Source organism: Lontra canadensis, unplaced genomic scaffold (genome assembly GCF_010015895.1).
Source record: "Lontra canadensis isolate GAN:19392208 unplaced genomic scaffold, GSC_riverotter_1.0 scaffold16, whole genome shotgun sequence".
In the NCBI taxonomy this organism is placed as follows: domain Eukaryota; kingdom Metazoa; phylum Chordata; class Mammalia; order Carnivora; family Mustelidae; genus Lontra; species Lontra canadensis.
Genome location: NW_022631010.1, coordinates 268,946 through 286,708, shown reverse-complemented (window position 1 = coordinate 286,708; position 17,763 = coordinate 268,946). Strand labels below are relative to the sequence as shown.

The 17,763-nt window shown below is 38.3% G+C and overlaps 2 protein-coding genes across 6 annotated transcripts in view; one reads left to right on the top strand and one right to left on the bottom strand.

The window, feature by feature from the left end:
- Positions 1–5: 5 nt before the first annotated feature.
- Positions 6–1,652, top strand: ROMO1 (reactive oxygen species modulator 1). Its single transcript, XM_032858763.1, has 3 exons — positions 6–83; positions 275–405; positions 1,460–1,652. The coding sequence occupies exons 2-3, from the start codon at positions 275–277 to the stop codon at positions 1,566–1,568; spliced, it is 240 nt and encodes a 79-aa protein (XP_032714654.1). The 5' UTR covers positions 6–83; the 3' UTR covers positions 1,569–1,652.
- Positions 1,653–4,009: 2,357 nt separating this feature from the next.
- The window catches only part of RBM39 (RNA binding motif protein 39), a 33,482-nt gene continuing 19,728 nt past the window's right edge, over positions 4,010–17,763 (bottom strand). For 3 of the 5 annotated variants that reach the window (XM_032858758.1, XM_032858757.1, XM_032858760.1), the window contains 7 exons: positions 14,761–14,965; positions 14,297–14,374; positions 10,218–10,268; positions 8,070–8,151; positions 5,681–5,786; positions 5,075–5,153; positions 4,010–4,989 (listed from right to left, as the gene is read on the bottom strand). In XM_032858758.1, coding sequence (XP_032714649.1) covers positions 4,889–4,989; positions 5,075–5,153; positions 5,681–5,786; positions 8,070–8,151; positions 10,218–10,268; positions 14,297–14,374; positions 14,761–14,965 — 702 coding nt within the window. In that variant the 3' untranslated portion in view covers positions 4,010–4,888. The remainder of the gene's footprint in view (positions 4,990–5,074; positions 5,154–5,680; positions 5,787–8,069; positions 8,152–10,217; positions 10,269–14,296; positions 14,375–14,760; positions 14,966–17,763) is intronic. The other 2 variants (XM_032858759.1, XM_032858761.1) reach the window with 1 other exon arrangement.

Genomic DNA, 17,763 nt, shown 5'->3' with positions numbered 1-17,763 from the left:
GAAACAGTTCCTCCGGTCGCGGGCGCGCTCCGCCTCGCGTTTTGTGAGAGACGTAGAGCTGAGCGACCGAACCCGCGAACGAGGTGAGGTGGGGGACGCCGCGGCGCGGGGACCCGAACACTAAGAGGGTGATGGAGTCGGGTTACGCGCTTATTTTCCTCCCTGGACTTCCCCGAACCCTTGGATCCGCTCCCCACCCTTCCCCCCCCCCCGGCCCCCGCCCTATTCGGGCAGACGGCTAGGCCCACACTCCCCTAACCTTCGAAACCCGCAGATGCCGGTGGCGGTGGGGCCCTACGGGCAGTCCCAGCCGAGCTGCTTCGACCGTGTGAAGATGGGCTTTGTGATGGGCTGCGCAGTGGGCATGGCGGCCGGGGCGCTCTTCGGCACCTTTTCCTGTCTCAGGTGAGGGGCGCGGGCGGTGATCTCTGGGCGGGACTACAGGACCTGCCCGTCCCGCGCCTCTTGGCCGGCAGCCTGGATAGAGCCTACTTCGTTTCAGTTCCCTCGCTGTCCTTTAACGAGCGAGACAGATTTCCTACTCACCTTCAGTCTGCAAGAAAAGGTTGGAAGCCTCGGCGCTTGAGAATACGAGTTCTGACTCAAACTGAAAGTCAGAAATTCTGACTCTACTCCTTCTGTAACCTTAAGCACGTTGGAGTCTGGGTTTCCTTAAGTGTGGAAAGAGGTCAGTAACATCTACCTCATAGAGTTTTAAGGGTCTAATCAGAGCACACGTCCCACAGAATGTGGCATATATTAAGTGCTCAATAAATGGTTGTTGCTACTGTCGCTATTTTTATTTCTAGTTGCGCATCATGAAACTAAGTTGAGTAATTTTACTGTCCAGCAAACAAGATATAGATACGGAGCAGATAAACTCTAAACCTACACCCCAAATGTCATTTTCACGTGTAGTAGATTCTTCTTCCCACTTTTCCATAGTGTAAGTTACCATTTACTGAGCACTTATCCAGTGTGAATCACTGGTCTAAATGCTGCATGTGTTCTCACAATCCCGTGGTTATGATCCCCATTTCAGAGTTAGCACAGCCTGTAAATTGCAGAGCTGGGGCATGAACACAGATCTGACTCCACAATCATTGCTTTAAACCAGGAAACCATCAGAAAGACAGATGTCTTTATTGGAGCATATGGGTATTTTATACATAGATTATATCCTGGAGGTAAAAGCAAAACAAAAAACTAGTTTCTCAATCTACTTTGCATCAGTTGCCTCCCACAAACTGAAGGCAGGTCATAGGATATTCATCAGAATACCCCTAGAGACCCTGATGCATTGTTTTCTTAGTCATTACCCACCTCAGGTGGGAAAAGATAATGTCTTGGCAGGCTTCAAGAGTAATTTACTAGGAACACAAATTGGAAAAGGGCAGTTAATGCCATTTCTTGTATTTTTGTTCCCAGTTGGCCCCATCTTCGTTTCCTCCTCTTCTAGGATCGGAATGCGGGGTCGGGAGCTGATGGGCGGAATCGGGAAAACCATGATGCAGAGTGGCGGCACTTTTGGCACATTCATGGCCATCGGGATGGGCATCCGATGCTAATCAGGGCAGTGGTTGCCCAGTACAGCTACCCCTTCCCATCAGTCCCAGCTCATGTACTATAATAAAACAAGCCTTTGAGTAGTCGGAGTGTGTTAAAGGCATTTTTTTCTTCACTTCCCACCTATAACCCATCTTAGAGAAAGCTTCAGAGGCGGAACAATGAGTAGGTTTGGGTTCTGTTTCTTAAATACTGTTAATCCAAAATTAGGAAAATTTTCCATGCCTGGAACTTACTGTGGATTCTAATAAACTACTATTCAACCCCATAAGGTTGATGCTGTTTCTCACCATTTTAAAGATTTATTTATTTGACAGATCACAAGGAGGCAGAGAGAGGGGTGGGGGGTAACAGGCTCCCTGATGAGCAGAGAGCAATGTGGGGCTCTATCCCAAGACCCTGGGATCACGACCAGAGCCGAAGGCAGAGGCTTTGACCCTCTAAGCCACCCAGGCGCCCCTGTTCTCACCATTTTAAAGGTGAAAAACTAAGTTTAGATTTCCTCAAGGTCGCACTGCAAAAGGTAGTGTTAACCCAAGTCTAATTTCCGAAGTTATACTCATCCAAAAATTGTCCTTCAGATTTTGTGCAGACTTCAGAAAAAGAACAAATCATCCACTGGGAGGGGCGCCTGGGTGGCTCAGTGGGTTAAAGCCTGTGCCTTAGGCTCAGGTCGTGATCTCAGGGCCCTGGGATCAAACCCCACATCAGGCTCTCTGCTCGTAGGAGCCTGCTTCTCTCTCTCTCTCTCTCCCTGCCTGCCTCTCTGCCCACTTCTGGTCTCTGTCAAATAAATAAAATCTTTAAAAAAAAAAAAAAAAATCAACCACTGGGAAACAAATTCAACAAACTGACACAATGTAGCTTAATGTCATAAACCTCCCAATTTTCTAACCAGCCATCCACGAGGAGGTCAATTTTGTAAAATGACCCCCTGCTTTATACACACAATTCAGTTGTGTTCATAAAATCGGTTCTTTGTAATAAGGGCAAGTGCCTCTCCCCTACTCCAGCCACACAGCCCTTGACAGACTTTGCTTTGAACTGTATTGCCCCTCAAGGAAAATGGTAACATAATGATGGACATAAGAAACTACACTGGCAGGGGCGCCTGGGTAGCTCAGTGGGTTAAAGCCTCTGCCTTCAGCTGGGGTTATGATCCTAGGGTCCCAGGATAGAGCCCCGCATTGGGCTCCTGCTCAGCAGGAAGCCGGCTTCTCCCTCTCCCACTCCCTCTGCTTCTGTTCCCTCATTGTGTCTCTGTCAAATAAATACTTAAACACACACACACACACACCAAAAAACTACACTGGCAATATTTGGGAGGTCATAAGGACACTACCAAAATAGCTACAGCAGCTAGGTTTCCCAGTGTGGGATGCTGTCTCAGGAATGGATTACTTCTAACATTCACTCGGAATTCACATGATTACTTTGTCACACTACTCAGATTACTTGTACCATATTTGCTTTAGTATCATTCACAACCCAAATTTCATTCTGTGGCAGTAGGGAAATGTTTTAACACTACCTCTTTTTAACATGAGATTATAATTAAGTTTGTGGCCCCAGCTCCCCAGAAAGTAATGACAGAACAAAGCAGATAGAGTATCAATCAAGAATAAAAAATTTAATTATGAAGATACTTTGGGAAAGAAAAAAACTATTGAAGTAGTAAGTCTGCCCCCCAAAACACTGCTGCCTATTGTTGAAAAATAAACTTGCATCTTGGAAATTTTCTTTAGGTTCAGTAACTGAAGCAATTAAGTAATTTTCAGTGTCATCAGAAAGGATCGGTTAGTATAAAATCGTGATGCCTCCAGATTCAACTAATTATTTTCACAAATGAATAAACCTATAAAATTTATGCCTTAACACTAATAAATCGATAAGAGTAGAAAGCAGCAGGTGAGGAAATCAACACTGGAAGTTAATCATTCCATTAGGAGCAACATGGCCTATTCAAAGGTTCAAGGTAGATACAAAAACTTGAAGCGGAGTTCAGAATATAAATGGCTTATTGCCTAAATACACTTAAAGCTCAATTCCTTAATAAAATAACATGCAGCTCAGTTTGGGAAATCAGTTAAATGTTTCAACTTTAACCATTTTGGTATTTAAATAGTGAAACATTTTTTCACAGAGATGCCCTAACATAGTAGAGACAAGAATACCCAGGTTTAAGGGCTAATTAAATGTTTCATTTTCTTGTTGGAAAATCCCTAAGGTTTTGATTCATTACCCTAAAAAGTACAGTGCTAAAATATGGTAAAATGGAGGAATGTAACAGAAACAACTTGAGGGCAACAATCTTCCCAAACTCTGCACACTAAGCATTTTCCCCAAGAAGGAAGTCTTGAATGACTACTAAAAGTCAAAGAAACTAATATTCTACTTTCAAGTTTCTAGGACTTCAAAACATTTTAAAAATGAAGATTTCTTATGGCCTTTTTAAGAGAATTTTATTTGAGTGGTTCTTACAAAGGTTGTTGCAATATGAAAGTCATTTGTTTGATAGAAATATCAAGCTGTCTTGTCAAACACACTGAAGTAACCCAAAAATATATTTCAGAGCTCACAGAGCTTAAAAAGAGCAAAGATTATATGCAACCAGACAAAACCTATTTCTGCATTTCCTATTTCTTGCTCAGACTGCTCTGCTTACCAGACTGTCACTAAACATCTTGAGGAAATGCAGGGATCATTTTGTTTGGAATCTTAGACACATCAGAACACATAATATTTACAAAGAAACTTTTACAGATACATTAATTGAAAAGATAGCATCCAGAAATGTAATCTTGAAAACTCCTTTTCTTGCCAATTGATCACGATGCAAGATGAGATGTTAATCAAACAGCCCTTTAGCTGTCTTGAATTTCCATACACTAAATGTGTACTCCAGAAACCTCTGCTAAACCATTAGCCAAGTATCAACATTAGTGAAACGTGTAATGTAACTGCTGTGTAAAAAGTTAGGCTTCTGAAACATTAAAAACATAATTACATCTCTGTCTGCCTTTTTACATTAAGCACATCTGTTCCCCCCCTAGAGCTATTCCTATAGATCCTTAATGTAAATTTCTACATGTACATTTAAAAGGCAGAACAAGAGAACAGCTTTGTATACAGTGGGATTTGCTAGTTAGGGATAATGAGCACACTGCATTCCTGTTAACATTTTTATTTTTTCAAGGTAACAGGAATTGTATACAAATGACAGTAGACCCTTGCCTCTTTATTTTTATCTAAATAAAAGATAACTCAAGATGAATTCTCAAGAAAGAAAAAAAGCTATGTACATAAGGGACTATATCTTCCTTCATCGTCTACTTGGAACCAGTAGTTGTGTTGCTGTCATAGAATCAGGGAAGAGGTTGTGATAAGTTGGAAGAGGTACATATGCTGCTGTTATCATTTTACCTGTTGAAAGAAGCAGATATGAGGGTTTAGCATTTTCACTAAAATTACATCCTTCATAATAATCAGAAAAACAGATGAAACTCACCGGCAAACCACCTGCCATGCAATGCATTGACAGCAGCAATGGCTGCAGCAATTGATGGGCACTTCACATACACGTTGCCCTGAAATAACAATTAATAAAAAGATAAGGGATGTATACAATTTTTCCAAATTTCCTGTTAAATTAAAAAAAAAAAAAAACACACAACCAAGAGCTCTATAACCAAATACTTTTGCATTAGCTAGTATGTACACCTAGGAATTTAATGAAATTAATTTACCCTCCCCGAACTTGTCGTATTCTTTTTTTCTGTGACTTGAAAGCAGCTGAAGAATGAAGAGGACAGTATTTCATGGCAAACTTTCAACACTACCAGCAACATTGCCATACTATGGTCTGATCTAATCTTACTATTAGAGGAGTGTCCTTATGTTGGGGAATATATATTTAGTCACTACGTTAAAATTTATCAGAATTATAAAACAAAACAAAAACTTCCTGGGACAGTGGTAATATGCCGCAAGTATGTATGAAGACTAAGTCATAAAAGAGTAAAACATTCTATCTTTATTAATATCATAACACCTGAGATGAGGTGCATAAAGGGCAGATTAAACTTTTCTGGCGTTAGAGGGAAAAAAAAGATACCTGAGCTGAATTTTTGTCAACATAAATATGAATAACTCCTCCATGTTTATTACATTCTTCAATCACATCATCCTTAATCTCTGTATCCCATCCAACTTCTTCTTCTCTGTTAAGAGAAAGTATTAAGGTCTATCAGACACCATTCAAACTTTTAAAAGTTACATATTCATCTGTATAAAAATATGTCAAGTATGAATTCACTTAACTAATTTAAAAATCATTGATGTTAGCAGTGTAGTGCACTGGAGAAAATAAACAGGATTTAAGGCACTGTTCAGAACAAAGCTTAACGAATTTTTTAAAAAGACTTTGAGAGAGCTGGTGCCCATGTGTGCACATGAGCATGGGGAGGGGCAGAGGGTGACAGAGAAGCAGACTCCCCCAGTTTTCCTGGGAGTCCAACATACCAGGCTTGATCCCAGGAACCTGAGACCATGACCTGAGCCAAGTCAGACAATTACCAACTGAGCTACCCAAACATCCCAAATAATGAATTTCCTAACTCTAAATTAACATTTAAAGTAGTTATGGCCATACAGCAAATAATATGTATACCAAGTTTATCATTAACCAAAGCTAAAAAAACATAAAATAAAAAAAAGATTTTGATATTATCTGGACACCTGGGAGGCTCTATCAGTTAAGCGTCTGCCTTCAGCTCAGATCACCATCCCAGGGTCCTAGGATCGAGTTCCACATCGGGCTCCTTGCTCAGTGAGGAAACTGCTTCCTTCTTTTTTAATTCTTTTTTTTTAGGATTTTATTTGAGAGAGACTGAAAGAGAGACAGATTAGAGGGGAAGGGAGAAGCAGACTCACTGCTAAGTGGAGCCCACTTCTTGCCTGCCACTCCCCTCTACTTGTGCACGCTCTCACACTTGCTCTCTGACAATAAATAAAATCTTGAGGAAAAAAAAAAAAAAAAAAGAATTTGGTGTTACCAAAAGAACACAAGAATCCAAAGCTCAATCTCTATGGTAAACCACGAATATAAACAATGCGAAGAGCATGTGACAAACTACTGCATATAAAACAATCTTTTATAACATGTAACGGTTCATTTATCAAATCAACTGAAGAGGTTATCTTCATTTGCCTCAGAATGTATTACAAATACGATTCATTAAAAAAAAACAGAAGAGTTTGGACTGATAAATAAATGGCATTCTAATCACTGTGCCTAGGCATTAGGAAAAAGAAATTCCTAATTCCTGGACTGCATTAATCTAGGAATATTTTCAAAGGTCCTCTTCTGCTATATAAAATTAAAATAATATGAAAATCTCCAAGCCAAGAACTGCTAGCAGAATAAAGTGGCAACAGAAATAAACACAAATACACATGAACAAACAAAACAAGCAGAAGCACACCCATAGAGGACAAAACGGTGACTGCTGGAGGAGAGGAGGGTGTAGGGATGGGTAAAATAGGTGAAGCGGAGTGGGACGTACAAGCTTTCAGTTATGAACATAGTACGTCCACAAAGAGTACAGGACAGGGAATATAGTCAATGATACTGTAACAGAGGTATATGGTGACAAATGGTAAGCTACAGTGAGCATAGAGAAAGGTGTAGTGTTGAACAACTATTATGAGCCTGAAACTAATGTAACACAATGTATGTAAAATTACAAGTGATAAACACTAATAGAAAACTTCTGAGAAAAATACTTAGATATAATTGGTAAACAAAATCTGTATACCTTTTACATCAATTCCAATCTTATAAACAAACCCAAAGGATTTAGCAATAAAAAGGTTATTAAAATACCCTAAGGAAGGATGAAAACTGTTGCTTACTATTTGAAATGTAAAATATATTGAAGCCTCCAGAATGTTAACTTAGAAAAGCTGAATATTAATACCATCACAGTACAACATGGCTTTCAATTGCACAAGTCCACCTATACAGTACTATAAATGTAGTTGCTCTAAGATTTTCTATTCTTTAGCTTTAGAATGCAGTACAGAAGACATGTAACATACAAGATATCTGTTTATCAACTGTTTATGTTACTATAAGGATTTCAGTCAACAGTAGGGTGCTAGCAGTTAAGTTCTAGAGGAAGTAAAAATTTACACAGATTTTTGACTATGCAAGCAGGGGTCTGCACCTGTGATCCTTGCACTGTTCAAGTGTCAACGGTACATATACCCTTTTTACTTTTTAAGTTTTTATTTATTTATCAGAAAGAGATCACAAGTAGGCAAAGAGGCAGGCAGAGAGGGAGGGAGAAGCAGGCTCCCTGCTGAGCAGAGACCCCCCTTCAGGACTCAATCCCAGGACCCCAGGATCATGACCTGAGCCAAAGGCAGAAACTTTAACCCAATGAGCCACCCAGGCACCCCTATATACCCCTTTTCCAACTTGACCAAAGTATATTACTTACGTTTGAGGGTTAAACATGTTAGAAAGTTGGAAACACTGTGTTGCAAGAGGCTGAACGGAGGCAGCTGCAGCTAAAGCTGAAGCTAAAAAAAAAGAAGAAAAAAAAAAAAAGAGAGAGAGAGAGAGAAATTAGCTTCATGGAAAATGCATCAGAATAGCCCTGATGAATAAAATAAAACCAAAACCCCCTCTAAATCCCAACTGTGAAACTAGGATAGTTAAGTCACTTCCCTAATTTGCTTAATAATGCAATCAAAGCATGTAATGGTACCCAACTGGAGTTGCCAGAAAAGTGAAACAACCGAACATTTGAAATAGCCAATCTTCAGTTGGAAATTTTATTTTTAGAAGGAAAATTAACCTTTAGGTGTAATCAGAACTCATTCAATTAGACAAATTTAAAAATCAATCCAGAAAGGCAAAGGATAAAATAGAAGATTGATTTTGTAGAACTGCTTGAGTTTATACCCTAAGAAGCAGGGAACGATGAAAATACCATCTTTTGGTTTTGCCCATGAATATATTTACGTATTTTCTTTTAAATAAATATTATAAAAGGACTGTTTGTAACAGAGAAGATGCAGAAAACCATCCATTTAAAATTTAATATCCAGGAATATAAACCCTATTTCGAAATCAAAGGAGTATTTTTTAAATGACTAGGTCACAGCACAAGAAACACTAAAAATGCGATATATGTTGTTATACTACTAAGACACTAATATCCAGGAGGAACACTGAAAACCCACACTGGTTTTAGGGTTGAAGTGAGAGCACTGTCCGAAACGGCTGCCCCACTGCTTTTATATGGGATTCACAAAACATTATCAGTAGCTGTTACAGAACTCACCGTAATCAATATATTTGACCAAATTTCATTCCAATATATAACAACAAACAAAGCTAAGGATAAAACAGTGCATTAGAAATTATGGTAATTAAAATTAACAATCACCTGAGGAAATATCAGATATTATTCCACTGAATAAAAATTAGGGCCATGCATGAAATGCATCATAAAAAACGATTAAATTACAAAAGTGCCTTTTGCCCCTTTTATTACTTTATTACTTCAATAGACATTTTTATTCTTTCATGAAGCTTTGCATGGAAATATAAATGCTAAAAAAAAGCTAACATGTCATATTCCATTCAGAAAGGGTGAAGATGTAACCATGCTTATGTTACAACGAATATAAAAATGAGACCCACTGTGTACTTTATCATAAACAAATGGAAATATTCTTGAAAATATACACTAGCTTATTATAAAACTGAGAACTACTTCATTTTTTTTCCATTTTCTTAAATGAATTAGGACAAAAATTTAGAAAATATATGATAGGAACATTCCAGCTCCACCTAGATGAACGCAGAACACAATGAATTCAGCACAGAAATATAGCGAATAGAAAAATCCACTACTTATACTTTTTAAAATCTGTTGCAAAAAAAAAAAAAAAAAAAAAAAGAATTGAGTGTTAACTGTCTCACTTACTGGAAAAAAATTAAAATACACATTTAATTCCTATCACGGAACACGGTAGATATTTTCATATAGAATCATTCTCCTAAACAACTTTTAAGTACAACCTATGAAAGATGGGATACTGAATTAGCTCAACAGCAAAATACTATAAACAAATGGCAGAGATTTGGCAATCAAAAACAAGAAAAAATAGCCTACTTTAGAAATAATTATTTCAATCTTTGAAATATGCATGCAATTTAGTTCTGGCTAACTGCCTCATTGCTTGGTACTGTTAATACAAATCCCTAAAGTTAGAGTCCTTAACCTTACGTTAATTAAGTTCAGACTCCTGAAAGATTTATGTGCTGAAACAACAAATTCCACTTTCTGACTTCTACACAAAACAATCAGAACACAAAGATAAGCATACAAAACTAAAGATAATCCCAAAGTAAGCAACAAATGCACATGCACAGACATTTTAAATTTTGTTCCTCAGAACTCTAATGATTTGGATTAAGCCAACTGAAATGTACATTAATAGATGGCTTAATGTATATACACCATATTATGTCATTCTTTAAAAAAATCCAAAATCCAAAATGTAACAAGTGATATAACAACTATGTCTTACTACATTGACATCTATTTCAAAGACAAATAAAAAGCTCAACTCACCTTCAGTCTGTTGAGAAAGTCTTGTTTGCAAATCTATAACAAAAGAGAATTCTACAGCTCAGTGCAGGAACAATGAAGAGCCTCAACTAACAGGGTAAATGTCAGGAAAGCATTAATAAAAGAGGACTACATAGCAGGGTTTATCAAAATAAACTTCTAGTAAAACCTGGCAGCCAAACCTCCTTCCCCATTCCTCATTGACAAGGCTTTGGGGCCTTTTTCTTTCCTCCTATCCTAGGACTTCTTATGCCTCTGTCCTCCTACTCCTGGTACTCTACCACATCTCCTATGTATTCCACATACTACTCTTCACATGGGAATAATGGGAAATGGGGAAAGGGAAGCACACCGGTCAGAAAATCCATGAAAACCCTGATCTTGAGAATTCAATTCCAAGTACTTGGGATATTCAACTCTGGCTGAGAAGATGACAGTTTAATCAGATCTAGTTTCCTGGCATAGTATGGAAATTTAATGAAGCAGAAATTTTAACCAAGATTACTATAATCTATGAAATACAAGAAGAATTCAATCATCTAGTCACTATCAAAAATAAGAAGAATGGGGATGTTTACCAGTGTATTTCCCCATATAATCATTAAATTCTCCAGGGGAAGTGAAGTTAACAGAAAGCTGCTTAGCACTGAAAACAGCAGCAAATCTAAATGGGAAAAAAAAAAAAAAAGTGTGCTATCTTGAAGTTAAAAACTATGAAAATACATAACATAAAAATTATTTAGGGACGCCTGGGTGGCTCAGTTGGTTAAGCGGCTGCCTTAGCTCAGGTCATGATCCCAGCGTCCTGGGATCGAGTCCCACATCGGGCTCCTTGCTCAGCAGGGAACCTGCTTCTCCCTCTGCCTCTGCCTGCCTCTCTGTCTGCCTGTGCTCGCTCACTCTCTCCCCCTCTGTCCCTGACAAATAAATAAATAAAATCTTAAAAAAAAAAAAAAGATTTAAAAAAAATTATTTAGATCCAGTAACCTAATTTTTATTAACGTGATTTAACTGTAACACGTTATCATCATCTAGGTGTCTTCCTGAGTACAGAAAAAAAATTTAAAATGGGCAAAAATGGCACCTTCTTGCTCAGTGGACAGTGCAACTCCCAACTCAGGGTTATGAGTTCAATCCCCTCGATGGATGTAGATATTGCTTAAAAATAGAATCTCAAAAGGTGGGGCAAAAAGGAAAAGGGATTGGCACCACAAGTTATGCTGAGATAAAATATACTTGGGTCCTAGGGGCTCAAAACTGGTATCTGAGGGAGTTCAAGAAATGTAACTGGTATAGACTGAAGGAACGTGAAGATATGACCATAGAAACACTGTCAAACTTTATAACACAATTTGTCTTTTCTTTCCATACAGTAGGGAAAAAAATCTACCATAAGGGATGCCTGGCTGCCTCAGTCAGAAGAGCACAGGACTCTTGATCTCAGGGTTGTGAGTTCAAGCCCCACACTGGATGCAGAGTTTACTTAAATAAATGAATAAATGAAAACTTAAAAAAAAAAAAAACAAAAACAACAAACACACACTATTTTAAGGGTATGTAAATCCCTATCAAGATTTCAAAAATGATTTTAAAGGTCATTTGTAACAAGTTAGGAAACAAAATACAAGATTCATAAAGGACTCTATTTTAGGAACAACTTCTTAAATTTCTAAAATAAAGTGGATAAAGATTCACCCTTGGTTTTAAAAAAAAAACAGCTTTAAAGAACTTAGGAGAAAGGGCTTTGGACACACTGAAAAGCAATTTATAGCATTTCAACAAGAAGTAAGATTTTAATGATGACTATCAGGAGAAAAATACCGAGTTAATGTAAATATTTACCTACAAATTGAGTGATTATTAATTCAGTAGCAATAACAATCTATGGGAATTTTAAGAAGAAAGAATCAAACTTTATAATCATCTCAATAAACACTAGTAAGGGTGAATATAACAAATACAGATAACTGGCTACTCCGCCAATCCACATACACCTTTACAGAGTTCTAGTTGATCACAATTAGCCCGCCTTAACTATGAACTGCACAGTAAATGTACCCAAGAAGGTGTAGCCATACATCATGCATTGAGAAATAATGGCTAAGGATAGTTAGAATGTCTAATTTTCAAAAATCTTCAATTAGGTGAAGATACTGTTTATGAAGAACATCAACATATTTGATACCGCACTCAGGATATAACGTAAGATTGTTTAGAAACAAACCCTATGTTACTACACCAAATCCCCAAAGACAGCAGACAAATATTCACTACCCTCTAGTGAAATAACTAGAACATGATAAACAGTCCAGCATTTTCTAAATTATTAAAAGAATGATGTGAACAATGGGAAGCAATATAAGGTTAGTTTTTAGATTAAATAGCAAGTCTATTTATTGACTTAAAGACTTTATTATAGACAGAGAAAGCAAAGGAGAGAACACAAGCATGGGGCAGCTGGAGAGGGAGAGGCAGGCTCCCTGCTGAGCAGGATGTCCATTATGGGGCTCCATCTCTGGACGCCCAGATTAGCACCTGAGCCAAAGACAGATGCTTAACGAAAAAGCCACCCAGGTGTCCCTAAATAGCAAGTTTAAAAGCATAGACTGAGTTCCATTTCTGGAAGGGATGGGTTCCCTAATGTCTTTGATTAAACCAAGTGGCATTCTTTGGCTATTTGGTGACTCAAGCAATTAAATGTCTATTACTTGTTTATAGAGTCAAAACAATTTAGTGATACTTGGGGGAGTTTTCCAGTGACTCAAAACACAGAAGTCCATTAATGGTTATGATTTTTTCCCATAAAGACAAGGTAGTGTGGTTTTATCAGAAAAAAGATTCACTTGAGAGAAAAGAGAGGGAGAGACAGTGTTAAGTGCTAGGGGCAGAGAGAGAAGGGGAGAGCATCTCAAGTAGACTCCATGCCCTATGCAGAATCTATGATGTGGGGATGATGTCACGACCCTGAGATCATGACTTGACTGAAATCAAGAGACTGATGCTTAACCCACTAACCACCCAGGCACCCTGGTTCTGTCAAAAGTTTTATAAATACCTATCAGATTTCAAAATAAATAATAGAATCTGACAGGAGAAACACAAAAACAGAAAAGGCAGATTTTCTAAAGTTACAAACGTGTGGAGATCCACTAAAAAGGAAACAGTGAGAAGGCCCTTCTCTCTTAATAACAAAATAGAAAAGCAAAAAGATTCTCTCCTTTAATTAATAAGCTTTTGATTTAAATGGAAATTATAAATCAATCAACTACATAAAAAGGTCCATGGAATCAATCATGGACATTTATGTATATTCAGACGCAGTACTGTGGTCTTAAACTTACAAACTGTCAGTTACAGAGTCTCACTTTGTAGGTAGTATTCATATTACAAAGTGCCATACTTTCTTGGGATATAGATTTCCTGTCTTCCAAGGTCCAAAATACAAATGGTTCTTCTTACATGTTCTAAAACCAAGTTCTTCAACATTTCAAAATTAAATGCTACTCTGGCTGACAGGTTTTGATTAGCATCAAGGTTTATAAAAGGAAATTTGAGGAACTTAAGCCAAACAAAAACAATGTTTATCATAAACCAAACCCCTTGTTACACAACTACAATAAACCATTGCTTCTCTATTTTCCTGCCCTGTTCATGAGCTCCCATTCCCCTAACTGAAAATCTCAAAATACCATGTACTGTTTAGACGAAAGCACTCTTGGTATTGTAATTATTTTACATAAAGCTTGATTTAAAGGCCCCTAATAGTTTTCTCAACTCAAACATTACAAAGAAACATTTCTTGAAACAATATACATTTAGTATTTAAGAAAAGTTATGGATTTACAAAGGTCTAACAGGTAATTCCAACTAAAAATGGTACGTAGGGTTCAAGAAAATGCCCTGATAGCCTATTATTATTAGTGAATAATTCTATTCTGTATTTCCATTTCCTTTAAATTTATAGGCTAAAAAGTACTTGATGAATTGAATTCTCAGTAAGTCCTTTTAAATGCAAAAATTTGGCAAATTTTCGAATTAGGTGAAAAACAATGATTTCAAATTAGAAAAGATTCAATTCCTACCTGCCACAGCACCAAATGCCAAAGAGCCACTCATTTGTAGAGCCTGCTGTGCTGCTGGTGGAATCTGCAAACCTGTACCTGTGTAAAAGAAAAGAGATCTTACAGTCCTTACTATGTTAAGAGTAGAGAACCCCAATTTTCTGGGTGCTTACTACTACCAAAGTTACTTCACTAGAAGTATTTACAAGCAAGACTTGTAATCCGGGCGACCGGGGATATAAATATCATTAAGAAAGCAAAACGAATCCTATAATGTATGCTGTGGCACTCAAAAGGCACCACCACAAAGTAGATTCCAATAGAACTTTTTAAAAGTAGCCTCATCTATGAAATTGCATTTACCACCCAAGAATAAGAAGGTCAACCACAAAATTTTAAAAAAATATTTTTTATTAGTCTGTGTCGGTTACCTTACTCATTACCATATTCACAATAAATCATTCACAACACATGTGAAAACTTACCTTCTGCAAGTCTTGCCATTAATTGGAGACGACCAGTTGTTCCCAAGTCAATTCCAGTCCTTTCCAGTTCATCACTGTCCAAGAATGAGCTAGCACTGGAAGCATCAGTACGTTCAGTAACATGACCAACTTTCATTGGTCTTCCTGCTAACTCAAATCCATTAAGCTGTTCCAAAGCCTTCTTGGCACATTCTGAATCAGAAAACTGTAATTGAAGTAAAGGTGAAAGTAAAAAGTCCAGTATGTAAGTTCATGTATATACCTAAAGTAAAGAAATGCTTACTTATTAAGTCTAGTCTATTCAATAATTACACAAGTGGGTGGATGGCAAAGTAGAATTTCTAGCTTTAAGTTAAAACCTATATGATCAGATCACAAACTCATTCAAATTAGCTCTGTTAATGTGATGGTTTGAACAGCAAGGTATTACGAAATGACACCAAAATTCAGGGGGCGCCTGGGTGGCTCGATTGGTTGGAGCCTTTGCCTTCAGCTCGGGTCATGATCCCAGGGCCCTGGGATCGAGCCCCACATCGGGCTCTCTGCTCAGCCTCTCTGCCTACTTGTGATCTCTGTCAAATAAATAAATAAAGAAAATCTTTAAAAAAAAAAAAAAAGAGCATATGAAGTAATTTTCCTAACATCAAAACTCTTTTTAATGTGCTCAGATAAACTAAAATGGTGCTGTTTCCTACCATAAAAAAAGAGCTACTGGTGTGCCTGGGTGGTTCAGTTAGTTAAGTACACTGCCTTCAGCCTCAGGTCATGATCCCAGAGTCCTAGGATGGAGTCCCACATCAGACTCCACGCTCAACGGGGAACCCGCCTCTCCCTCTACTGGCTGCTTCCTCTGCTTGTGCTGTCAAATAACTAAATAAAATCTTTAAATAGAAAAATTAAAAGTTCACTCAGCTATTATTAATACGACATTGTGGGTCATTTTATTGCCAATAAAATCATAAAAAATATTTTTTTTCTTTAAATCGTGGAAATTCTTAATTCCCAGGATGCAAACACACACTTAGTTGCACACTAATTCTCATTTTTAATTGGGGGTGGGGGGACATGACACGACACAATGATGACAACAACCTCCCAAAAATCCCATAGCTTAGTATCTCATCAGTATGATTCAAAACATTTTCTCCTGAGAAAGAAAAAATTACAGATACTTACAAACATTTATGAACACACAGCAGAACCATGTAAATTAAAATAATCTAAGCTTTGTACATAGATAACTAAATCATAGCCAACAGTTCACACATAGCGGATATTAAAAATGTTTTCTCTTATTAACATATAATGTATTATTAGCCCCAGGGGTACAGGTCTGTGAATCCCCATGTTTACACACTTCACAGCACTCACCATAGCACATACCCTCCCCAATGTCCAAAACCCAACCACCCTCTCCCTACCCGCCTCTCCCCGACAACCCTCAGTTTGTTTTGTGAGATTAAGAGTCTCTTACGGTTTGTCTCCCTCCCTATCCCATCTTGTTTCATTTATTAAAGATGTTTTTAATAGGGGCAGGTCATGATCCTGGAGTCTTGGGAATGAGTCCCAAATTGGGCTCCCTGCTTAGTAAGGGAGTCGCCTTTTCCCTCCCCCTTCCCCCTGCTCCTCTTCTCTCAAGCAAAATCTTTTTTTTTTTAAAGTTACTAACAGTTTTTGATAAGATTTTATTTATTTGATAGAGAAAGTGCACGTCCACCTGCACAAACAGGGGGAGTGGCAGGCAAAGGGAGAGGTAGAAGCAGGTTCCCCACAGGAGGGGAAGTCAGATATGGGACTCAATCCCAGGACTCTGGGATCATGACCTGAGCTGAAGGTAGTGGCTCAACCAACTGAGCCACCCAAATGCCCATACTAACAGTTTTGTAAACTTTTCTCCTTCCACCAGTGTATAAAGACGAATAAAAATAACCAAATGACCAATAAAACTTTCTCTATCATTAAAAAACAGGTCTGTTTGTTTGTTTTTAGAGAGAAGAGAGGGGAAAAGAGTCTCAAGCAGACTCCATGCCCAGTGTGGAGCCCAATGCAAGGACGGCTCTCATGACACTGAGACCATGACCTGGGCCAAAATCAAGTCAGATGGCAGGGTTTGCCTGGGTGGCTCAGTGGGTTAAGCCTCTGCCTTCTGCATCGCCATCAGGCTCTCTGCTCAGAAGGGAGCCTGCTTCTCCCTCTCCCACTTATAGCCTGCCCCCACCCCCAGGGTCAAATAAATAAAATCTAAAAATAAAAAAAAGAACAAGAGAACTGAACCTGTCTATATTTAAATTTTATTTCCCTATGGCTGCAGCAATGGTGACAATCTACCTGCATTTTACACTAGGAACAGCAGTTCTCAGAACTTTCCAAAGTTCTAAACATTAAACATCTGAAAAACTCTACTATGTAATTAAATAGCATCAGGAAATAGAACATAGGAGGGTTTACTTTTAAAGGGGCACTTCCACTCAGTTTTTCCAGCTGCTACCCAACACCCTAATCAGGGAATGGGCTAAGATGGTTGGACAACACCTTTATTCAGATTTCATTTACTTATTTATTTAGAAAGAACACACGTGTGTGAGCACAGGGAAGAGCAGTAGGACAGGAAGACAGAATCTCAAGCAGACTCCATGCCCAGTGCAGAGCCCAATGCACTGGGACCCTAAGATCAGGACCTGAGATGAATTCAAGAGACAAATGCTTAACCCAACTGGACCACCCTGATCATGGTTGTGAGATGCATCCATATAATAAAAAAGTAAGACAGAGTATCAAGACATGGGGCACCTGGGTGGCTCAGTCGATAAGCGTCTGCCTTCAGCTTGGGTCATGATCCCAGGGTCCTGGGATCAAGCCCTGCATCCAGGTTCCCTGATCACTGGGAAGCCTGATTCTCCCTCTCCCGCTCCCCCTGCTTGTGTCCCCTTTTTCTCGCTGTTGTTTCTCTCGGTCAAATAAACACACAAATAAAATCTGTGTTAATAAAAAAAAAAAGTATCG

Bases quoted from the DNA above. Each gene is read 5' to 3' on its own strand.
- ROMO1 (XM_032858763.1), top strand. From the start codon at position 275: ATGCCGGTGGCGGTGGGGCCCTACGGGCAGTCCCAGCCGAGCTGCTTC. The intron at 406-1,459 runs GTGAGGGGCGCG...CTCCTCTTCTAG, and splicing joins GGCACCTTTTCCTGTCTCAG to GATCGGAATGCGGGGTCGGG.